The sequence below is a fragment of the Syngnathus typhle genome, linkage group LG15, assembly GCF_033458585.1.
Source record: "Syngnathus typhle isolate RoL2023-S1 ecotype Sweden linkage group LG15, RoL_Styp_1.0, whole genome shotgun sequence".
NCBI classification, from domain to species: Eukaryota; Metazoa; Chordata; class Actinopteri; order Syngnathiformes; family Syngnathidae; genus Syngnathus; species Syngnathus typhle.
The window spans coordinates 4648528-4670188 of record NC_083752.1 but is presented as its reverse complement, the minus strand read 5'-3'; the positions used below and the strand labels follow the sequence as shown (position 1 = coordinate 4670188).

The following is a 21661-nucleotide window of genomic DNA, read 5'->3' as shown; positions in this document are numbered from 1 at the left end:
TAATGACAATCCCCTAAAGCGCCTGTCATAAAGCCAGGAGTGAAATCTGCCTCGTGTCAGCGTTTACAATGAGAAGCACTTGCGTGATTAGATGTCTCTGCGATCAATGCCGCCTCTTCTGACGATCATTAAGACTGCTCTTAACAGATTACACCCCCCCCCTTCCCTAACACGTACTGCCCCCTTCTCATCTTCTCTTCCTTACTCCTCCTTTCTCAACACACACACATCGGTCTGCAACAAACACACAAGAAGACCTTACTTCTTCATTCAAACTATTTTTTTTTTGGACATGTGGAGCATCCCGATCGTTCTGTCAACTTTTTGGCTGATGACGTGCTGATTTCGTGACAGTGATATGACAAACTAAGTAACTCCAGTCCAGGTCAGATGCCAGAAGCCATGGACCGGCTCGCCATCCTCTGTCATGTCATGATTTTGTGTTTCAATCCATCAGGAGCTACTCGACTCATTACAGGTAAGCCTCAAATACTTTCTGGAATTTTCTACGCAAACTCACATGTGGATTTCTTTTTTGGGGATTCGTCATGATCAATTGGATTAGTGGACGCATTTGAAGCGAGAGGTAAGCAGGCTACAATGTGTGGTTATGACATCATCAAATAGTCCTAAATATCATAAATTTGCAAATATTAGAACGCTCAAGTCTGGATGATATTGTCAAAGAGATTCAACATGAAAATATTTATCATTGTGATAACTTACGGTGGTGTCCAAGTGCATCGTAATGAGAGTTATTTCTATTATTTTGCCCCTCCCAATAGATGCAAACTATATCCAGAATTTAAATAAATGTAAATTTAAAAAAGAATTTCCACATTGGAAATACAGCAAGATGAATTAAATGATTCATTCAGAAAAGCTTCGTTAACACCACACTTGACCATCTTAGTACTATTTTAATATTCCTAATCGTCCTGCTAAAAATTTGGTTGTATGTCAATGGCCGGGAATCGTACCAAGTTAAAGGTTAGTAACTAAAAAGGAAGTTTATGAAATCGTAATATTACCTCCTTAATAGGCACTTAGAGATCAAGCGTGTGTAACTACCGTATTTTCCGCACTATAAAGCGCACCGGATTATAAGGCGCACCTTCAATGAATGGCCCATTTTCAAACTTTGTCCATATATAAGGTGCAGCGGATCATGAGGCACACCTTCAATGAATGCCCTATTTTAAAACTTTATCCATATATAAGATATATACATTTTGCCCGCAGGCCGGAGTTTGGACACGCCTGCTGTAGTGGCTCAATATTGGCGCACCGGATGATAAGGCGCACTGTCGGCTTTTGAGACAATTTGAGGTTTTTAGGTGGGCCTTATAGTGCGGAAAATACGGTATATGTGCAGGTCAACGTGTGTGCAAGGCAGGTAACGGCAGGCCCTGTTACAAGCTGGCCTACTTCTCCGAGCTTCGTCGGAGGCTGAATTTCGGGGAGGCCGACCTGGCCTGCCGTCGTGACGGCGGCCAGCTCCTCAGCGTGGAATCGGAGTCGGAGCAGAAAATCATCGAGCAGCTCATAACGGATCTGAGACCGACCGACGGAGACTTCTGGATCGGGCTGCGGCGTAACCATGGAGATGAAGACAGCAGTAGTAGTAGCGAATGCTCATCGCAGTATCGCTGGCTGGATGGTACAAAGTCTACATTTAGGTGGGTTACGTTGACGGCGGCCAACCCTGAACAGGATAAGTGACATAAAATGGATGGATGGATCTTTCGCAACATTGATGGATTGGTTTTAGTGTGTTAAGTAAATTAAAGGTGAAGGATGCCAAAGTGAGCAGAAGAAAAAAAAGTTTGGGTAATCTTTCTGCAAGAAATACAAGACGGGAATGTAATAATGATGTCATGGTACTTTCTCTCCTATCAACACTCACACATGACATCTAATGGAATTACAATTTTGACTTTTAGATATACTTCTGAGTATATATCCGATGATGGTATTGCACTCCTTCTAAATGACAGCCATCCCAAAATGCCCATTGAATCTGATCAATAGCTCGCTCTTAAACAATTACAGTAAAAGTGAACATTACAAGCCCAGCAAGGGAAGATTTATTGCAGAGCCGCATTGGTTTTATCTAAGTGAGCCTAATAAATAGAAGTGTGGAGGCAGTTTTGAAATAAATGATAATGGCTGTGTGTGTGTAGGAACTGGCACTGGGATGAGCCGTCCTGCGGCTACGAGGTTTGCGTGGTGATGTATCATCAGCCGTCCGCTCCACCAGGACTGGGAGGTCTTTACATGTTCCAATGGAACGACGACAACTGTGACACCAAACACAACTTCATCTGCAAATACACAGCAGGTAGACGTCACACGTTCATTTGACAGACTTGAATATGCTACTTTGTTTTTTTTTGCTTTCACTAGAAAACTCAGCTGATTCATCTCCTGCAAACTCCACACATGCAGGTAACATAAAATAAAATATATTGAATAATAAAATATAATATATATATCATAAAATAAATTAATATAATATATAAATAATATAATAAAATAAAATATGTTCATTTTAGGTGATTTATTATTTTTCATTCCGTAGCAAATCAACTAATATATTGGTAAATAAGAGAAACGCCATTTCATACATTTAATGAAATGTTTTGCTTTGAAATGTTAGACATCGTTCCCTCATCTGTCCCATGGAATCCAAGTGACCACAACGCAAAGAGGAGCACAGGTTAATTCACTCAATTTCCCTCCGTATATTTATCAGTCCACTAATATTACATCTAAATGCTAATGTGAGGTGATTTCTCATTTTCTCCTAGCCCTGAATGTGATCTACATCATCATCCCCACCATTCCGCTCATTCTGCTGCTGCTAACAGTGACAGGCGTCTGCTGCTTCAAAACGATCGTTGCACGGTGAGGATCCGATAGTTTTGACCTGTCAATCAATGACGGGAAACATTTAGAGAGGAGCATGTGCAAGCAGAGCATGCAAAGTCTTCAACGTTAACTCAAATGTCAATACTGGATGCATATCGATCATACTTATGCACACTCGGCCAGAAAAACAAGGCGGGTATGCTAAATTGATGTGTGTTTAATACATAAATTGACCTCATCATTCCTGAGATTGAAAATCTATTTTGTTTACACAAAATATTCGGACCACAAATGAATCTCATCATATAACAAAAACATTGTCCGACTGAGGCTGAGCTCTCCTGCTTCTGACAGACGAACGAAAGAGAAAAAGTCAGAGGTACCCAAGACAGAGCCTAGCGCTCGGCTCAGCCCCACCCCGACTGACGTCTACAATGTGATTCGCTCCCAGAAGGAGGACGACTTGATGTCGGGTCGCCCCCACACTAAAAACACATCCTTTCTATGCTCGTCCCCGGACACCCCCACGGGGGATTACGACAACCTGGGGGGCCGCGACACCGAGAGCGGTTTTGTGACTCTGGCCAGCAACGATAGCTGCTTTCTTAATTTTGACCTCAATGACCTCAGCTTGGGTCGTCGGGGTACGCGTGACCTCTACAACAGCAGTTTAGGCCGCCCGGCGAAGAGAGACGCGATCGATGGGAGTCTAGCTCGACCCGGACAGTTTTACGACCGCAGTCTGGGCCGCCGTACCACTAAGAGCGAGCATTTCGGTAGCGCCGGCGCCTACGGGGACCACGAGTTGTTCGATGACATCCTGGCGGCTAAGAGGGAACTCTACGAACCCAAAGTGACGCCCAAAGCAGATTTGTATCAGACCTACAGCAACAACGGCAATGGGGATTCTTACCAATGCATCCTGGGAACGTACGGGAGCCGTAAATCATACCAGGCTACATTGGAGAACTACAGAAGTGGTCTGAATCTCGACGGAGGGAGAAGATATTTAAATCAACAGCAATGGCTCGACAGTGGGAAGTACTGATGTGTGCGTAATAATGTTGTCGTCTGATGTTATGTAGAATGAACTGAGCATGGTGCATTTGGTTTCTGGTAATGAATTTTCTTTAATAAAAAAAAAGTCTGCATGACTTTTGCATGACCTGTTGACATCTCACTGATATGCTTGTCAATGTTTACTGAATTTATTTAACAGGAGATTGCAAGTGCTTGTTTTTATGTTGTACAGTGGCACAATCCTAAAAAAAAATGGCTTCTCCCTATTTCCTGGTGAAACAATCCTTTTTGAAAAAGTGTTGAGGTTGCTCGTCAGTAACGCAGCATGTTCAAATTTGCTGATATTTGTAAAGCTGTGTCCCGTCAACTGTTCTTTGTATGTTTGTTAAGTAAATAAACAAATCAGACAGTGGTGCTGTTATTTTATTTAAAAACAAAATGATTGTGTCACATTTTTTGATTTCCATTCATTCTCACCAGTCACACCTTAGTAAACATTTTGATGACATGATTCCACTGAATGCATTCAAGCCGCACTTGCAGTCTGAAGGGAAACAGATATAACACACGAGACACAGTGACACACAAACTTACTGCCTGTAGACAACCCGTGGAATTGTTTTCACATGCACACACAGACACACAAAGTCCTTAAAGGGTCCTTATCTTCATTCCTTAAGACGAATGTTTCAAAACACGCAACATGTCAAGTCAAAGGGAAGGATACTGTTGTTGCGTCGGAGTGAAGCCCAGGTTCAAAGGTCAGCCGTGGCCTCGCCCACGTGGCTGCTTTGACCGCCGGGGTTTTAAGATTACGTAGCGTCTGTAGCTGGTGTGATGGTTAGAGAGGAACGGGATGTAAAACGCTCTGAAGATCGGCGAGGACCTAAGATTTGCATGGATTTTGAAATTAATGTGAGGATTTCAAAAAATACTGTTTTAAGAGAAGTCGGCAGATCAGAGTGTGGACAACCTGGAAGCGTGGAGAAAAGGCTTATAGGCAATGATGTTCCACTCTTCTTTGTTTGCTGCGTAGCGTGGCTCACGTAGTGTTTCTTCTTCTGTGTCCAGGTCTACCAGGTAGTGGCAGTGCCGGATGTCCACCTGCATGGAGCCAACGTTACTGGACTGACTACCAACGGAGATTTCATTTGGGAGGAGGAAGCACGTCTTACATATCTGCTGGGCTCCTCCAGATTTTGGTTGTTCATATCATTAGGTATGATCTGCGTGGACCGAGGGCCCGCAGCGTACGGCTTGGGTAGTTGACCTCTGAACTCACTTTGGATGAAATGAAGTTGCCAGCTGGAAATGAACAACAGGAACAGGAATATTTATGAAATGTTTGTACTCAAAGAATCAAACTTTGCTCTCTTTCTGTTTACTTCCAGTTCCGATTATTTTGGCAACCTGTCAAGGTAGAAAGGTCAAAATTATCTGGTCTCTTCTGGAACTGAACTGTGAGTTCATTACACAATAAGGATATAAACTGGGTAAACATGAAGATAAATGGTCTTGACATATTGAGATGAACTGTTGTAATCATGATTACTGACTTGTGAGGAAGAAGGAAGCTACTCGGGAAGCGGTACCACTCCTTGCCCACACAAACGCTGACCGGTCTGCCTTCGGGGACCGAGTGCAGGCTCGTGTCTCTGGCGATGCGCAGGAACTCGGGGTATAGGTCAAGGGGGGCGTGGTAGCCTGTCAACAATGGGGGGGGGGGGAAAAAGTCAACCATGAGACCCAAGGAACTGCATCCACACACACAGCGTACCTCTGAAGAGGGCGACGGAGCGAGAGAGTGACACCGCAGCAAAAACCACCACAGCACTAAGCGCCAACCAATTGGAGGAGACCGTGTAGTGCTCCAGACGGTAACGCTGAAACAGGAAGTGGTAACATTTCTGCAGGGAGAAGAGTGAACACAAAAAATTATCATCATCGTTTGCAGACACGAGAAGGGAAGCGCACCTGTAGAGATGAGAGGGCCACAGCGCCGCTGAGGCAGATGAGGGGGTAGATGGGAAAGAGAAAGCGTTCTTCTTTGTGAGGCCGGGTGAAGAAAACCAACATCCACAGATACATGGGTGACAAGGTCAGCCAGTAGGGACGGCCCAGGTTCTGCACTGCAAGAAAGACACGAGGCACGTAAAACAAGATAACTTCCAAACCTATTCATACACTCGCTCACTCACTCACTCACCATTGAATTTGTGCAGAAGCGTCTCCATGATAGCAGTGAGTGGCAGGGAAAAAAGTGCCAGAATAAAAACCAGGTTGAAGTTTAGGGCCCCGTTCACAAAGTAGAAGTACCACGGCTCCGTACCTGGGAATAAAATGTGTTCAACTTAAAGGAAATCAATTTGATTGTAGCGCCATCTGTACTCCAAAGAAGGCATTACAGATTCAAATATTTCCTTTTGTCATAAAATAGAAAATTTAATCCTTACGTACGAAAGCTGTGTGTTAATTACCATACAAATCGGGTCCATGTGGTGTGAAGACATTATAGAGAAGAATATTAAGAGGGGCCACCACCAGTTTGCCATAAAAGTAAGAGTCCACTGCAACCAAGGGACCCTGAAATGAAATTATGCAATAAAAGTTAACTGAAATAATTGACACTAAACTCCAATATATTTTGTTTTTACCAGCAGTAACAGCAGAGCAACAGCAGACCACATCATAAAATCCTTCCACTGCTTCTTCATTACAAGCAAGTCAAATCCAATTGGCACCCTGCAGAGCGAACACACCAAAATGGTAAATAAAAAAATAAAAAATCATTTACAGGTGATCAGTAGGCATTCATTTGATGACAGTACCCGATCAGAGCAGAGAAAGGCCAGCCAACGATGGCGCCGGCAGCTACGCCCGCAATGGCTAACGGCGTGGAGTCCTGGAACCACCCTGTCATGGCGACCAGCGTGGTGTACATGCAGAAAGAGGATGGCAGGAATGCTACGGAAGGAAAGGCAACAAAAATGAGATATCATGACACCGATAACACCCACACAAAAATAATTTTTTTAACAACCTGCAGATGAGCTGAACATTCCGGTGCTCAGGACGAGAAAAGCCAGCATCAGTCGTCCCACGTGCAAACCGAATTTCTTACAAACAGCCCTAGAAACAAAACATTATAATTAACTGCCGATAAACTACTCCCAAAACATGAAAACAGACTCACTTGTAGAAATAGAGCTCGCAGACACAGCAGCAGAATGCGAGGACGCATCGCACAAAGTAGAAGACCAACACCTGCAAACACAAACGTCAATAGCAAAGCTCCTACGCACGTGTCATGTGTGTCACACTTACCTTGCTTGTCTGCAGTACATGGGCGTGCAAACAGGCCGGCAAAGCGTGAAGCCATAAATAAGCGTAGGACCTGATGGCATACAATGGCGAGTATTCCCACGTTTGCATCCCTGTGCCATAAAGCAGGTAGTGCATCTGTCAGAAAAGAGTCATCACAGCTATTACAAACATCAAGAAGTTTTTTTTAAATACCAGTAAGTCAAAACTTTCACCATATGTGGGCTTATTTTTTTTCTTACTCACAGGCTCCCAATAGTTGAAGGTCTCATCGCAGTCGGAGATGTTGCTCAGCAACGCTGCGCAGAAGCGTGCCGACAGCAGACATTTAAACGCGGTCGAGCCTTCCGGGGCCCATACCTGCCCACCACGACTTATTGCCCTATGAAATTAACAAATGAGTTATAAAAATAACTTAAATGTACTTTATTATCCATCTTTTCATTCATTTTCAGTAGCTTTGTGAGCTGCTGCTGATCCCATCTGACATTATCTGAACCAGAGACGGGCTCAAGTCACACATGTGCAAGTCTCAAGTAAGTCTCAAGTCTTAATCTTAAAGTCTCAAGTAAGTCCCAATTCAAGTCAAGTCAAGCCAAGTCCTTAAATAGGTCAAGTCCAAGTCAAGTCACTTTATTATTGCAATTTTACCCGCAGAATCTGATCTTAGTAACATGAAAAGATAAGATATAAGTAACTTTAAGATAGTTTACAACAGCACAGATGATCAAATTCGCGATTTTGCACTCACTTTTTTGCAACCTTGCAATCCTTCATGCGACTGTTTTACAAAAAGCGACAAAGGACTTTACACCCTACCAGGAAACAAACACGAACCGAAGGTGGTTTGAAACGAGGAAAATAAAGCAAATCTCCGAGACGGGTAAATAATAAAGAGCTAATAACAATTAAATATGTCAAAGGCAAGCATTGATCAGCTCAAGCATTTCTCACATCAGATTGCTTCGTGCAGATCGCTTTGAAGAGTCACCCGAGAATGACACGTCACCAAAATATGATCCTCAAAGAATTTAAAATTGATGATGATTCATAATACATATGCACAGTAAAATCACGTATCTATATTGAAAGTGTCATAAAAGATGCACTAGAGGAGAATGACGAATGAATGAAGCTAACGCGTCAACAACGCAATTGTATCGAAAGCGGAAACGATTCAGATCATATCATTGGAATTATAGTTAATATGCATTGCTCGTTAAGGTTAATAGCTGTTGTCATGCAATCGGCATGAAATAGCTAGCACGCCAGCTTCTTGTCTCCCCTGCACGAGCTGTCAGTCAACCCGGGGATGGACATGACAACATGTGTGTACTTTCTCTCATCCCCCGCTTCGTACGTACTCTTGCCCAGCGTCTGTAACTTTACTATCTTCACTCCCTTTCTCCTCTTTCGGCGTACGAGCCTCTGCAGAGACGTTGACGTGGTTCGGATCTTGTTTGCTGCCTCGTCGGCTTCGCTGACGGAGCGCCTTGGCCGCCATGTTTAAAACGCTCCTCCGAGTCCCTTCGTTCATTTCCGTCATTTCTCACCGAGCCTGTTCCGAGTTGCCCTTCGTTTATTTCCGTCAATTGTGGACAAATTTATTCCGTGTCGCCTTTCGTTAATTTATGTTAATGATAATGCTCTTTTTTTAAATAATAAGACAACAAAAAGTAGTTTTAGAAATAAAACACGCATACCAATTACTTACAAATACTTCATTTATTGTAAACATGACTATATACAGTACTGCATTTTACATAATGCATTGAATTGTGTACACTTGCTCCTTGCATTAATTATCGTGTGGAGCATTTTACAATTTTTGGATGTAACATGAGATTCTATTGTTTATTACACAGTATGAGCCTCTTTGTTTTCTTGCATATATTGCACAATGCATCAACGTATTTTAATTTTGGCTCAAAGTCTCTTGCTGAGCATACAACTCAAACATTAAATAATACTGATTAATAAATATATGAAACTGGCACATTCTCTTATTTCCATTCTTTCTATAAAATAGCTTTAGAGCAGAGATTCCCAACCACTTTCACACAACATTTGCTTATATTAATATTCTAATATGCAGGGAGTTACAACTCTGAAAATAAATCACATTTAACAGCCAAATTTAGTAATATTAGCTGCTACCTAATTGTAACTTCCAAGCATGAGGACAGCAATGACTCCAAGCGTTTGTGGAATTGGATGGCTTGTGTGTGTGACAATGCATGTGTATGTGAGTGGTAAACCAGCCTGTAGCAGTAGCTGGTCTGGCTCAGATCCGGATGTGAGAATTGATCAATGAGTTTAACATGCTCCACAGTCCCGCAGGAGGCCTCACGGACCAGCCCGTGGAATTTCTTCTCCTCCCACGCCATCTCTGTCCAGAAGCTGATGTCAAAGCTGAAGATCTCAGGGTACAGGGAATATGTGGCGAAAGGTGTCCCAGGGGTTGGTCTTATGGCAAACTGCTGTGAGAAGCGCGGGTCATGTGACCAGAGCAGCCTCCAGTCCGGGAATGAGAACATGAGCACGGCGAGGAGGTCCAGATTTAAAGAAACGGTCACACTGACGTCACTGGTGTTATTTGTGAGTACTTTACCGATTAAACCCATTGGCTGTGCAACCAGATGCAGACCTTCCTGCTTGGTCACCAAGGAGACACCATAGGGCGCTAGCAGCGTTCCCAAAGTCTGCTCAAGAACTTTTACAGGCTCGTACTTTTTATGGAGAACACCAGTAAAGAGCAGCTCGTGGAAGACAGGCAGAGCCCAGTGTTTGACCGGAACATTTTGGAACACCAGACCGCTGACACCGACCAGCGAGCTCGCCACACCGTGATCCAAATGAATTCCTTTAAGATCTTTTTTTTCCATTTCTGTCTCAACACTGGTCTTAGCGACTTCCATCAGGGGGCGTAACGAGGGCCGTAACATATAAACAGCAGTTTCCCCTTCAAGGTCAACATCAGGAGAGCACAATGACCTTATTCCATCCACTCCCTTACCCTCCGACTCACGTGCGGATGTACAAGCCTCACAATCCAGCTCTTTCTGACAAGTGTGAATCCAGTAGAACAATGTGTGGTCGATATCAGGGCAACCTAAATGCAACTGTTTGGCTGTGATGAGCAGGGGAAGGGTCTCTGTCATCATGGAGACTGACCACTTTTCCTGTAACCTTTCCAGAAGAAAATCTTGCACCAATTTGACAGGATGGACAGAATCTGAAGTGAGGAAGCCCCTAAAAGAAGGAGAAAGGCAGTCAGACAGACAGTTTATATTCATTTCTATTAGTTTATATTACCGAGATATGTAGTCACTGAGTTCGGACGGTATGTTGTACTGGATTTTTTCTCCTTCCACAAACTCCTCCATTTTAAACACCTGAGGACAGCTGTAGGGAACGCTACGAGTAAACACATGGAGCATAGCATTCTCCAAATGGAAGCCTTTATCCTGACTCCTGCGGAAAATCATATGACATTAAAATAACTTCCAATCCCACAATAAATGAAAAAGCTATTTAAACACTCACCTTTGTGTCTTACCTGTATCCGGTGCATTTGTAGATCTGGTATTTGTCACTTTCGAAAGGGCGGACATCACTGAGGATGAGGCGTGCTTCTGCAGCCATGGCGACCACCTGCCAGCTGTTATGCCGCTCTCGCCTCGGCTGGTCGGCCGGCGTCCCGCCTTGTCCGTTACAGAGGGAAACGTGAACCTCCCCATCTTCGGCTAACACCTGAATGCAACTACAGGTGCAAAAAAAAAAAAAAAACCACAGATGTTCTAGTAGTCTTTTCCTGACATTTTAAACAAAAAGCACGTCAGCTAAAATAAAACTTTATGTGAACTATGCAATTTTACCTGAGAAAGAAATCTTGGAGAAGTTGTCTGTTCTTTTTAACTCCGCTCTTTCTCCCGCAGTGTGGAAAGTTAAAAACGACACGGTCAAATAGATGCCCTTGCAGGGATGCACATTCTCCAAGCTTTGTGCTGTCTACCTCGAAAAGCACCCTTCCACCTGCAAAAAGACGTAACAAAATATGCAATAAAACTGCAATGCAGTAATTTAGGAATTTTAACCAAAATCCTCACCGGAGTCCTTGATGATCTGCATGTTATTGAGTGCACCTTCCTGCCGCAGTGCCTCCTCCTGCGGCTGCAGACAAGTGGCTGTGACGCTCATCTCCGATGGAAAGCAACACAAAGCAGCGGAAAATGAAAAGTTCCCTTCTCCCACCAGCAATATTGACAGTGAACGAGACATATCAACCAGTGGATCACAGAAAGCGAGAATAGAATCGACAGGTTTCTAAAAAGTATGACCCCTTCTTGTTGCAAAAGAAGATCCCCTTCTTGTTTTTAAACAGACTTATTAACATGCATTTTGTTTTGATAATTAAAACGAGTTTTCTCGGCTTGTAGCTCAAACCGTCTGACCTTCTCGTGATTTACGGACAGTACCGATCAGGACGCAAAAGCTCAAGACTAATCTCGCTTGCATGCAGCCTGCGTGGGTATAAAGTGTTTCGACTATAGTAGTCCGACCATAAACAAAACTGTTTACATTAATTTCCTAAATGTACATAAGTGTAAAATAATAAAGCACATTTACGTAATTTATTTAAAGCATGTGGGTTGTGATATAATTAAATGATATTTATTATTTTGAAAACCAAGCCCACCGGGCAACGGACCTGTGGTCATGTTTCTTGGGGAGATGTTATCTAGTGACACACAACAGCCGAAAGATCAGTTCCCTCATTTTTTTCGAGCGACCCTTCTTATCAACTTGGTAGTGTTTCAAATGTATCGCGTCCAATTTCTTCCAAGAATTTAAGGTATTTTAATCCGGGTTGAAGACGAGAGCGTAACAGATAAAAAATATTTTGGCGTCCGCATTTACAAGATGCTAAGGTCATGTAAGCTAACGGTACTAATTGATGCCCCTGAGTACATCTTTTCCCGAATGCTGTGCATTGATGGCAAAACGTTTTAAAATTAAATTTCCACAGCAATTTTAATTTATCTTCATTGTTATTATTATTATTTTATTTAGCATACTACTGTCATGTTCCTCTGTACATTTACCAGCCACAACATTAGATACACTTGCTCTTTATATGTACTTTTGATTAAGCTATTGTTTGTTGCTTTTAAAAGGTGAGATTTTAAATATATACATATAAAATTATTATTATTATATAAAAAGTGCTTTTCATTCCTTCCAGGAAGCATTGCAGCCCCATGGGCAGTGTTCTGGCTTTGTCTTCCGGTCCGCGCCACCCGAACTGGCCTTTTTCTACGGACCCCCCTCCTTTTCGCTGGGACGCGCATCCAGCTCACTGGTACAGCCCTCCACGTTGGGAGAAGAGAGATGGACGACTACCTAACCCAGGCAGCTTTCATTCCCTACACAGGAGTTGCAAAGGTAGGTTCACCTTAAATACAATTTCAAAAATGTACCTTACAACTGTGCATTATCTCTGATTGACATCTAATGACCTGTGTCAGGCATTTGATATGAGTTGAAGTTACCAATGGTGGCAAAAAAAGTACTAATAATACTAATAAAAGTCAAATGAGCCATTTGTGATTGAATGATTTTGTCCCTTATGAGCAATTTTCCTCTTCTCCTCCTCCCAGATGTGTTTCCTCAACAGATTGAGGGTATCAAGATGATTGTCAATAAAACTGTGAGCAGTTTCTTCAAGGTGATGCTCGTCACATATATTAAGCCTATAGTGTGACTGTTAGATCAAGTGTAACTTTTTAATACATGTCACGCTTGTGTTTGCGTTCAGGTCAGTCATACGCTCCACCTCAGTGCCGTCAGTCCGTCGTACTATCGATTCCATGTGGAGCATCTGCAATCTGACGACTACAGCAAAGACAAAGTAAAGCATGAATCCCGATTGTGGTACGCTCACAGACGTTGCATATTGATCACTCGTCTACCTCCAGGATGCCCCCGCGTTAATTGGTGAGATGGATTCTTCAGGCAGTCTGAACGCTCATGCTTTGCTGCATCTCACTGAGCGTGTACGAGCCAGATCGGTATTCCAGGTAAAAAAAAAAAAGAAAAATAACACATTCCTGTGAAGTCAAATCTGCTCTGCCTTGAGTGATCCACACTTTCATTGTGCTTCAGACCCAACAGTCCCAGTTTGTAACGTGGCAGTTTGAAACTGAGTACAGAGGGAGTGACTTCACTGCTGCTGTGACGGTGGCTAATCCAGACGTGCTTAGAGAATCAGGTGAGACCAGATACTTAGTTACTTTAACCTGGACAATAATGGGATCCAACAACAATGCATCATAGTTGCACATATAACAGTGACACCACATCTGTTGTCGTTGTTTCTCAGTTGTTAAGAATCAACATTGTTACTCTGTATGTCTTTTCTTTTTTTCTCCTCTACGAGCAGTTATCCTAGTGGCTCACTTTCTGCAGAGTGTGTCCGCTGGTCTGGTGTTAGGAGGCGAGATGGTCTACCACAGAGGCAGAGCAGAAGAGGGTGGAATCCTCACACTGGCTGGGCAGTATTCAAGTGGGAATTCCTTGTGATTTAAGTAAATGTAGCCGTGAATTGGAGTCATCTATTGGTGGAGGTAACAGCAACCTGTTTTTTGTCCAGGACCAAACTGGGTGGCAACACTAAATGCCGGCAAAGGAGGTGCCCACGCTAGCTATTATCATAGAGCTAACAAGCAGGTGCTGGTTCTAACATGACTTAAAATGTAATAAATTGTGCACTTATGCATGCATGTGGTTGTGGGCTCACTAGATCCAAGTTGGGGTGGAATTTGAAGCCAGTACAAGGACTCAGGAGACCACAACCTCATTTGGGTACCAGATGGAACTACCAGAAGCCAACATGGTCTTTCGAGGTTTGCATTTGAATTGAACCTTTTTGTTGTTTTTAATTTTAAGATCAAAATCGAAGGTACCTTTTGTGTCGCGTGCTCGCAGGTATGATTAACAGTCGCTGCATCATCGGAGGCATGCTGGAGAAACGCCTGAGCCCGCTCCCTGCCACCCTGATCATGGGTGCCTTTGTAAACCACCGCGGGGACAAGCTGCAAGTAGGTCTCGGTGTCAATGTGGGACAATAGTCTACTTTTTTTTTTTATCATTGCTGACATTGACAACTGACCAAACAGAATGCTGCCTCCATGAATCCATCCTAAAAAAAACAAAAAAACCTGAAGGTGAGTCAGTTCCAGGAAATCCCACAGTATGGGGCCTGGAAGAATTCCTGAAATCAGTGCATCATCTCAATGCAATCTACCTCTGAAAATAAAGGGGGATTATTTATTTACTTATTTATTTATTTATTTATTTAATTAATTTAGGCGCCGTCCCATTAAGCAGATAATAATGTGGCTTTCTATGTGGCGCAACAAGAGTTCGGACATTTTGTTACAACTTGTAAAAAGAAGAAAATAATGTTATTTTAAGATTTTTCAATGGAGTGTTTGCCATTTTCCCCGTAAAGTAGAATACAATCGTTGTAATTCCAATCTATAACATGCAGATTATAAACTGGTTTTGGATCGGTAGTAACCGAGTTTGATTTTAATACAACCAAAAATGACGGTTTGGATTGGAAAGATTGACCCCAAAAAAGTGTTCAGTGGAGTGTAAAAGTGTACAAAAGGTGCTATTACGTACTGCCCAAGAGGACCAAGTAATGAATTGGATGGAAGGTATGCACAATACTACTCTCTGTATCATGCAAAATGCACTATTGCACGTTCTAGTCATCGTTAATATATTCATTGTGTTATATTTATGTTATTTAAGAAGAGGGGATGTGGAAGGGAGTGCATTTTTTAACTTAATTTATTATTAAACTATGTTATTTCTATTATCATTGTTTGTCTCTTCCTATCCGTTCAACCAAAGCAAACTACATGTAAAATACAAGAGAAAAGCAATAAAAATGGAAAGTATTACTTTACTGTACATCCATAAATACATATATATATAAATTTACATATACACTTGCTTGTTATGTAACAAAATTGTTATTTTGATGCTGTTTTCTGTCTCCATGCGTGTTATTTGTCTTTGAAAAGAGACGCAAAGAATCCTTTTCCGACTTCGCCTTTCAATTTCAAAGACTTGCTTCTTTGGAGTCCTCCTGTGCTCTCTCGCTCAACCATTTTTAGTCTGTCCTCCTCCTTCTGCAGCACCTGCTGATTTATTACCAACCGCATATCCTCCTGCAAGAAAAGTTGCGGGGGTGGTTTATATTTATAATGGTACATTTCATTTTCTTTGCAGTCTAATGAAAATGTTTTTGATACAAATAGAATGAGTGAGTGCATGTCAGTCTATTTCAGACATACCTGCCAAGCATCCAGCTCTTGGGACAGCGCCACCTTGTGTTGGATGGTGTTGAGAAGCTGATGGGTCAGTAAGTCTTTCTCTTGTCGCACCATGGCCAACTCGCTCTCTAACGAACTGGACAGCGGTGAGTGAATTAGCATATATGAACATACCACATTACAGGTCTTTTTTTTTTCTGTGGCTTTACCTGTAATTCGGCGCATCCGGACTGCCTCGAAATGGTTTGATTTCCTCCCTCAGTAATTCCAGTTCTTCTTGTTGGGATTGCAACTGAGAAGTTGTACACATAGTGATCCGTCACATGAGATGCTGCAAAAAGCTTCTCATGAAAATGGCCTTTATCTAATCTTGGTGGTCATTTGCTTATGTGAATCTGACAAAGAACCATTTTGGCTGTAGCACAACTGTAGATTTACATACCGCACTTTTATATGGTGGGGTAGTGTACGATGTCTGTTAGATAGCTTCTAGTATGATTAAAGTTACATCTTGTGTTCAATGAGTGGGAAATGATCCTCTATGTGAACCACTACACTATCAATGGTATGACTGTAGTATTATACTGCCTCCTGGTGGCCAAATTGGCCACACCAGAAGGAGCGTTGGAATGCAGTATTCATTGTTTAATTCTTTACATATTGAACTAATAACTCTGTGTTTTGTCGTACGTGTGTACGGCAGGTTGCTACAGACCTCCTCTTTCAGTGCTGCTATCTCGTCGTCTCTCGCTTGCAGTGCCACCGAGTGGGCTAGGAGGGCGTCTTTGGCCTGATGAGTGAGGTCGGTGGGGATGGACATATCAGACAAACATGTTTTATACATGAGGCAAATTATTGGAAGTTGAGGTACTCATTGATTAAGGTTTTCTAAAATCAACAAAAGCAAGTCATTAGTGGTTAGTACGCCCAAAAAGTAGCAGTGGTATCTGTGTGTGTGTGTGTGTGTGTGTGTGAGTGCTCTGTTATGTACCTGGGATTGCTGAATTTCACTAAGCAGTGACAAAGGTCGTGTGTGTGTAATGTCCAGGATGCTCTCTTCTCCCAGGCTCATGGCATTTTGTTGCAGAGAGCGATTCATGGTACGCAACTCAAATACCACCCCTTGCTCCTGCTCTAGCTACACAAACACACACAGATACACTCAAGGGTCTAACACTGCAATCACCGTGTTAGTTGCTTGTTAGTGAGAAGTTGATTGCTTCCTGTTAGTGTCGTCGTAAAGACCACCCGGTTAGAAGGCGGCCGTTTACCTCTGCTTCTTTTTCTCTCAGCTGCACCTGAAGCTCCGTCACCCTGACCCTAAGGTCGTTGCGCTCGGAGCGTAGCCTGTCGCTGTCTTCCTGGGAGGCCTTCAACTGAGCTTCCATGTGACTCAGGCGCCCTTTCAAAACTCGGCTCTGTTGTAGACAAAGGATGGGCGCCGCAGGTAATTTTCATTTTAAAAGACTGTATTTGAATAGGAGTTCAAACCTTGATTAAATTCATTTAATTTCTGCACCCTAAATGCAAGAAAGTATTGCGACACACCTCTCTGATTAAGCTGCTGTTTATTTTTTATTTCCTCCTGAATCTTGTGGACAATTGTGTCACCAACTGTGTGGCAACAGTTTAGCTAAGGCAATTTATTGTTCCAGCCTGACGTAAAAAGCGAGGATGTCCATGATGGAATGTTTGGATGAATTTGGTGCAACCAAGCCGCAACCCCATCAAACATTTTCGGTGTGAACTGCAGAAATTACGAGGCACATCCAAAAGCAACCTCTTCTATTTTCACTTTTGTCAACATATCGACGAAAGAGGCCTGTGTGTAACTATGAAAGTGTGTCCGGGTGATATTTATACCTCTGCAAGCGTGTTTTCTAATTGTGTGGAACTAATATTCCGGCTAAAGGAGGACTCGTCCATCTCCTCTCTCAGGCTACGAATCTCAGTCCTTAAGGAATGTTCCAGCGTGACAGCCTAGAAAAGGTGGCAGAGGGGAAAAGTCGGTTCAAAGAATTACTCCCCGAACCTGTTTGGCTGCATTGTGACTTCTTGGTGCTAAGTTTAGCACATAACTGCATCATCGAAACACTCATGGTGTTTTGAGAATCGAAACCTGCTCGATGAGTGATGATGTAAAACGCACCTCTGATAGCTGCTCCACCAGGCGCTGGTTATGGTTCGATAGCTGCGTTAGTTGCTCGCTTTCATCCCGACGCCGGTCCCGCCCCTGAATGTGATGGCGGTCCAGCTCAGAGCGTAAGGCGGCCAAATCTCCGTTCAGCTCGGCCTCTTTCTGTCCTGACTCTAGTTCGTTCATCTCTAGCTTCCTTTGCAGGACATGCTTTTCCTGTTGTATTGTCTGAGACATTCAAACACAACAGAAAGTGTTAAGTCCATTTTTTACAAATTGTTTTGACAACACAGAATTTAAATTTGAAAAAATATATACTAATTTTATTTTTCAAATCATTTATCTCATTAAGTAATTGGTTAATTGGTGGAATTAAAAAAAAAATTGTTAATCTTAGGTATGAATTTTCAAATTCAACATCTGCAAAAGTTAATAATTAAAAAAAAAAAGGTGCATTATTTCTTGATTTAAAAGAAACGTAGGTGGTTAAATGATTTCTACCAAATGAGCTGACACAAATTTGGGTATAAAAAGTCAAATTCAGTTTCGAATTTCATTCCTCAAAATTGTAGTCAAAGTCCAGAGCTCACTTTGAGTTTGCATTTATACTTCATGATGTTAGATATTTTGTAAGAAATTTATCATGGGAAAGAAATATAATTATTTTCAAATGTACGTATTTATGAACTCTGTGGTACACCCTTCTAAAACAGCTTGTTATTATGTCACAGACAATCAGTGGCATGTCATTAAGAGGGCGGATGGAAACTGTCATAGTTCCTTGTCATGTTTTTCTCACTGTAAAATGGCCTTTACATAATTCTTACTTGTGATTGTTTTCGGTGGATTCAAATCCAAAACACTTACCTCCACCTCCCTCTGCTTCTCCTCCAGAGCAGCAGCCAGTTCCTCATTCTTCTCCAGCAGAGCCTGTCCCAACTCAGCTGCCAAAATAAGGTCCGTCTCAATGTTGCCCCCGCTATCGATGCTCCTGTGATCCGGCGTGGATGTGGGCAGGGCGAAGGAAAGTGAGATGGAAGAAGAAGAGGAGAGCGGGAAAAAGGAGTCCTCCAGGCTAGGGGAAGAGAGACTACTCTTCCTGGGGCTGAACATGATCTCGGCGTTCCAGGGGTCACTTGGAGAACATCATCATAAATCTGACCGGTATGTTGACGAACCCTCTGGCAATTGTTTGTAATCCAATTAATCGCAGTGTGTAGGTCTTCACCGTGCTCCAGATGATCCTGATATTATTCACCTTTCCGGTCCTGTGCAGGACAAGATAACAAAACCAACAGTAAATACAGGTCAGACGATATTTATGAGGGTTCCCTGTGGCTGTTTTCTAGTAATCTAATCTCAAATACTCTTTTGTCTGGGAGTCTCTTTTGTTAAATTCTGACCGAAATACCACATCTACTATATTCATTGTTTGGATCCACTCCCTGAATTCCATGTTTAAGGGTCTTCAGTGTTTCTTCCCAACACGTCACTAAAAGTATAGTATAGTTTCTGACAACGTCGGATAAATTCTAGTCACAACTTTAGGTACCATATCCATGGGGGGTTTCTAATATTTTGCCTCTCACGTGTAGTCATGTCGCACAAGCAAAACATTGAATAGGAGCCTTCTGTACAAAACTATTTATATACTAAATCATCCATTTTTTGAACTGATTATCCTCTTGAGGGTCGCGGGATGCTGAATTATACAACCGGCAAAATAATAAACATTGTTTCTAACTGGTCATTCAAAGCTGAGATTGAAATGGGAAGAATATCACGAGACTTCATGAGACCTTTTGAAATAAACTGAACACATACCTGACCTTTTTATCCTCAAGGATTTGTAGCTACCATTGTGTCATATTTAATGTTAAAATGTAATGTCAGTCATGTTGTTATTCAACATCAGGGGGGAAAAAAAAAAAAAAAAGTCAGCCTTACCTGAACGTCCCCACAAGCTTGTCACGCCAAAGAGTAATAGTCTTCCTGTTCGGTGAGTGTTTGTTCAGGAGAGGCTGGGCTGGTTCCCTTGGCAGTGCAGGAAACTGTATGTAAATACAGGTAGAAGCTCCACCTCTTTGAGTTTTGCTCTGAAAGGGAGAGGCTGGAAGTACGGGGGGTGTGTGTGGGGGGGGGGGCAGCAAAAGATGCTCTGACATCTAGCGGCTGAACAAGGAAGGAATGAACCCAGCGATGGCCTCAGAGGACACTCTAGTGTGAATTCACTGGGAAAAGTTGGCATGGAAAAAAAGAGCGGGAGGGAGGTGGAGGTCAGAAAACAAGTATGAGTTTGTCCAATTTGCACGCCTCCATCCACAACACCCCTCCTCCTCATCCCTCCGTCCTGTTTACCTAGCTACTTGAAAGCTTTCAAAGGACTCCTGTGTTAGGTGGTAAGCAAGGGGGATGAGGTGGGGAGCGAGCACAAATAAGTACAAATAGCAAGCACCATCACAACATCTCTCCTACCAAAGTTGAAGATCAGAAGTGGGCACAGACATGCTTTGCAAAATCTTTCTCTTCCTCTCACTTTGGTTTTTGTTGCCAAACTCGGATGCAGGAAGACAGATGCCGAAACTTTCAGCTCGAAAACGCTGCGCTGACTCGGAATGTAGCTGTAAGTACCCGTGACTTTATAATAAGGCTGTTACGAGTCTGATCTTATTTCCTCCCCCTATTTCTGCGCAGATGCTATCCTGATAGCGCGTGCCATTCAGGACTATAACCCCGCAGACTGCAGGTTCATCTCCATCAGACAGGGGCAGCTTGTTTACGTCTACGCTATGCTACAGGACACTGGCAACCTCTTCTGGGCAGGCAGTGTGAGTAGAACTAAAAAAGTGAAAGAGAACCAATCTCCCCCCTCCCTCTGGTTGTTTATATTTACAACAAATGTCATTTGTAACACTGCCAGGTTCAGGATTCCTATTATGGAGGACAGGAGGCTCGAATTGGTCACTTTCCCAGCACTGTGGTGGAGGAGGTTCAAGCTCTTGAGCCAGCCAACACAGAAGTCAAGACGACTGTGGGTGAACACACACACACAATGCACACAGTACTCCAACTAACAATCCATGACGCTTCTCATTTTTGCACTTTCATTTTGTTTTCAGAAATGGGACTTTTACTGTAACTGAAATGGAATCCATCAGAGGTGATACGTTTGTTTATATGACAAGATTATACAGCAGCCATCATCATTCGGTACACCTGCAGAATCGGGGTAATTCGCATTGTTGTGGAAACACTGCCTCATATTAAATGTAGGATATATATTGAAAATAAATTTTGAATATACGCTAATGCATTGCAACTGGTAAAATAGCAAAATAGAGTCAAATACGGGCTCAGTATTTGGCAAACAGTAGACAATGATTGCCTTTCTTATGTAGCACTTTATGGCATGTTATGCAACATCTAAAAAGAAAATTCTCATTACATATTGTGGGTTAGGTTTTGATGTCCACACTAATAATAATAATAAACATCACTTTGTCAAATCTACTGTATTTTGTGTCTGTACTTTTGCATCACTGACTTTTATGGATTGAGTCTACTGTACACCATCAAACAATGTAAACTCATTCATGTTATTTTTTTTCCCAACATTTATTCTATGTATCATGTGTTTGTGTTAATACACCAAGGGATATTTACCATTCGCAAAGAATGATCGGGGATCATCATTGAGAACATTTTCACTCGTTTAGGAAGCATCACACACTCGTACACATACATAAATACAAGTTATCCCTAAAGGCCCTGCTTCGCTGTGGAAACTAACAGTATTTCCTCCTTCAACTAACATTCCTTCCCCCCTCCCTCTCAGCAGAACAGACCCGGTCCCGAGTTCAAAACAAACAAACAGCACCGCTGGAATCATCTTTGGCATGGAAGTTTTGTAAGTTGCCTTTTGAAATTCAAAATAAGAGCACTTTTACATTTAAGGTGGCACAGG

The 21661-nt window shown here is 42.5% G+C and overlaps 6 protein-coding genes across 9 annotated transcripts; 3 read left to right on the top strand and 3 right to left on the bottom strand.

Annotated features, from left to right (window-relative positions):
- The first annotated feature begins 390 nt into the window (after positions 1–390).
- layna (layilin a) lies at positions 391–4037 on the top strand. The gene is made up of 8 exons (XM_061298688.1): positions 391–478; positions 566–586; positions 1376–1679; positions 2184–2341; positions 2407–2448; positions 2660–2719; positions 2811–2907; positions 3226–4037. Exons 1-8 carry the CDS (start codon positions 391–393, stop codon positions 3917–3919), a joined length of 1464 nt encoding a protein of 487 aa, XP_061154672.1. The 3' UTR covers positions 3920–4037.
- Positions 4038–4296: 259 nt separating this feature from the next.
- On the bottom strand, positions 4297–8740 carry alg9 (ALG9 alpha-1,2-mannosyltransferase). The gene is made up of 15 exons (XM_061298656.1): positions 8577–8740; positions 7459–7594; positions 7216–7350; positions 7085–7155; positions 6932–7020; positions 6720–6855; positions 6546–6633; positions 6369–6474; positions 6098–6220; positions 5866–6020; positions 5669–5798; positions 5448–5595; positions 5067–5196; positions 4865–4995; positions 4297–4777 (listed from the first exon to the last, which is right to left on the bottom strand). The coding sequence occupies exons 1-15, from the start codon at positions 8714–8716 to the stop codon at positions 4654–4656; spliced, it is 1842 nt and encodes a 613-aa protein (XP_061154640.1). The 5' UTR covers positions 8717–8740; the 3' UTR covers positions 4297–4653.
- A 197-nt stretch (positions 8741–8937) lies between these two features.
- Positions 8938–11745, bottom strand: fdxacb1 (ferredoxin-fold anticodon binding domain containing 1). Of its 2 annotated transcripts, XM_061298658.1 has the most exons (5): positions 11322–11745; positions 11091–11247; positions 10772–10975; positions 10528–10686; positions 8938–10464 (listed from the first exon to the last, which is right to left on the bottom strand). In XM_061298658.1, the coding sequence occupies exons 1-5, from the start codon at positions 11491–11493 to the stop codon at positions 9366–9368; spliced, it is 1791 nt and encodes a 596-aa protein (XP_061154642.1). In that variant the 5' UTR covers positions 11494–11745; the 3' UTR covers positions 8938–9365. The 2 variants fall into 2 exon arrangements, with proteins under 2 accessions (XP_061154642.1, XP_061154643.1); XM_061298659.1 differs by lacking the exon at positions 11322–11745 and having other exon boundaries at positions 10759–10975; positions 11091–11232.
- A 199-nt stretch (positions 11746–11944) lies between these two features.
- si:dkey-71l1.1 (uncharacterized protein LOC569883 homolog) lies at positions 11945–15103 on the top strand. The gene is made up of 10 exons (XM_061298708.1): positions 11945–12067; positions 12458–12657; positions 12873–12940; positions 13031–13123; positions 13191–13292; positions 13378–13483; positions 13655–13777; positions 13865–13941; positions 14015–14117; positions 14200–15103. Exons 2-10 carry the CDS (start codon positions 12474–12476, stop codon positions 14340–14342), a joined length of 999 nt encoding a protein of 332 aa, XP_061154692.1. The 5' UTR covers positions 11945–12067; positions 12458–12473; the 3' UTR covers positions 14343–15103.
- A 64-nt stretch (positions 15104–15167) lies between these two features.
- bicdl2 (BICD family like cargo adaptor 2) lies at positions 15168–18810 on the bottom strand. Of its 2 annotated transcripts, XM_061298691.1 has the most exons (9): positions 18565–18810; positions 17710–17925; positions 17424–17540; positions 16832–16978; positions 16552–16698; positions 16276–16350; positions 15770–15852; positions 15582–15696; positions 15168–15455 (listed from the first exon to the last, which is right to left on the bottom strand). In XM_061298691.1, the coding sequence occupies exons 1-9, from the start codon at positions 18808–18810 to the stop codon at positions 15291–15293; spliced, it is 1311 nt and encodes a 436-aa protein (XP_061154675.1). In that variant the 3' UTR covers positions 15168–15290. The 2 variants fall into 2 exon arrangements, with proteins under 2 accessions (XP_061154675.1, XP_061154676.1); XM_061298692.1 differs by lacking the exon at positions 16552–16698.
- Positions 18811–18915: 105 nt separating this feature from the next.
- Positions 18916–21207, top strand: mia (MIA SH3 domain containing). 2 transcript variants are annotated; one of them, XM_061298733.1, is made up of 5 exons: positions 18916–19004; positions 20264–20320; positions 20392–20525; positions 20618–20728; positions 20817–21207. In XM_061298733.1, the coding sequence occupies exons 2-5, from the start codon at positions 20272–20274 to the stop codon at positions 20838–20840; spliced, it is 318 nt and encodes a 105-aa protein (XP_061154717.1). In that variant the 5' UTR covers positions 18916–19004; positions 20264–20271; the 3' UTR covers positions 20841–21207. The 2 variants fall into 2 exon arrangements, with proteins under 2 accessions (XP_061154717.1, XP_061154716.1); XM_061298732.1 differs by lacking the exon at positions 18916–19004 and having other exon boundaries at positions 19830–20320.
- Positions 21208–21661: the final 454 nt, after the last annotated feature.

Bases quoted from the DNA above. Each gene is read 5' to 3' on its own strand.
- layna (XM_061298688.1), top strand. From the start codon at position 391: ATGCCAGAAGCCATGGACCGGCTCGCCATCCTCTGTCATGTCATGATT. The intron at 2,342-2,406 runs GTAGACGTCACA...TGCTTTCACTAG, and splicing joins CATCTGCAAATACACAGCAG to AAAACTCAGCTGATTCATCT. The intron at 2,720-2,810 runs GTTAATTCACTC...ATTTTCTCCTAG, and splicing joins CAACGCAAAGAGGAGCACAG to CCCTGAATGTGATCTACATC.
- alg9 (XM_061298656.1), bottom strand. From the start codon at position 8,716: ATGGCGGCCAAGGCGCTCCGTCAGCGAAGCCGACGAGGCAGCAAACAA. The intron at 7,595-8,576 runs GTACGTACGAAG...TTAATTTCATAG, and splicing joins GTTACAGACGCTGGGCAAGA to GGCAATAAGTCGTGGTGGGC. The intron at 6,475-6,545 runs GTAAAAACAAAA...ATTTCATTTCAG, and splicing joins TTGCTCTGCTGTTACTGCTG to GGTCCCTTGGTTGCAGTGGA.
- fdxacb1 (XM_061298658.1), bottom strand. From the start codon at position 11,493: ATGTCTCGTTCACTGTCAATATTGCTGGTGGGAGAAGGGAACTTTTCA. The intron at 11,248-11,321 runs GTGAGGATTTTG...GTCTTTTTGCAG, and splicing joins GCAGATCATCAAGGACTCCG to GTGGAAGGGTGCTTTTCGAG. The intron at 10,976-11,090 runs GTAAAATTGCAT...TTGCACCTGTAG, and splicing joins CTCCAAGATTTCTTTCTCAG to TTGCATTCAGGTGTTAGCCG.
- si:dkey-71l1.1 (XM_061298708.1), top strand. From the start codon at position 12,474: ATGGGCAGTGTTCTGGCTTTGTCTTCCGGTCCGCGCCACCCGAACTGG. The intron at 12,658-12,872 runs GTAGGTTCACCT...TCCTCCTCCCAG, and splicing joins CCTACACAGGAGTTGCAAAG to ATGTGTTTCCTCAACAGATT. The intron at 13,484-13,654 runs GTGAGACCAGAT...CTCTACGAGCAG, and splicing joins AGACGTGCTTAGAGAATCAG to TTATCCTAGTGGCTCACTTT.
- bicdl2 (XM_061298691.1), bottom strand. From the start codon at position 18,810: ATGTTCAGCCCCAGGAAGAGTAGTCTCTCTTCCCCTAGCCTGGAGGAC. The intron at 17,926-18,564 runs GTAAGTGTTTTG...TGAATGTCTCAG, and splicing joins AGAAGCAGAGGGAGGTGGAG to ACAATACAACAGGAAAAGCA. The intron at 15,853-16,275 runs GTCTGTAGCAAC...ACAACTTCTCAG, and splicing joins TAGCAGCACTGAAAGAGGAG to TTGCAATCCCAACAAGAAGA.
- mia (XM_061298732.1), top strand. From the start codon at position 20,203: ATGCTTTGCAAAATCTTTCTCTTCCTCTCACTTTGGTTTTTGTTGCCA. The intron at 20,526-20,617 runs GTGAGTAGAACT...TAACACTGCCAG, and splicing joins ACCTCTTCTGGGCAGGCAGT to GTTCAGGATTCCTATTATGG. The intron at 20,729-20,816 runs GTGGGTGAACAC...TTTTGTTTTCAG, and splicing joins ACACAGAAGTCAAGACGACT to AAATGGGACTTTTACTGTAA.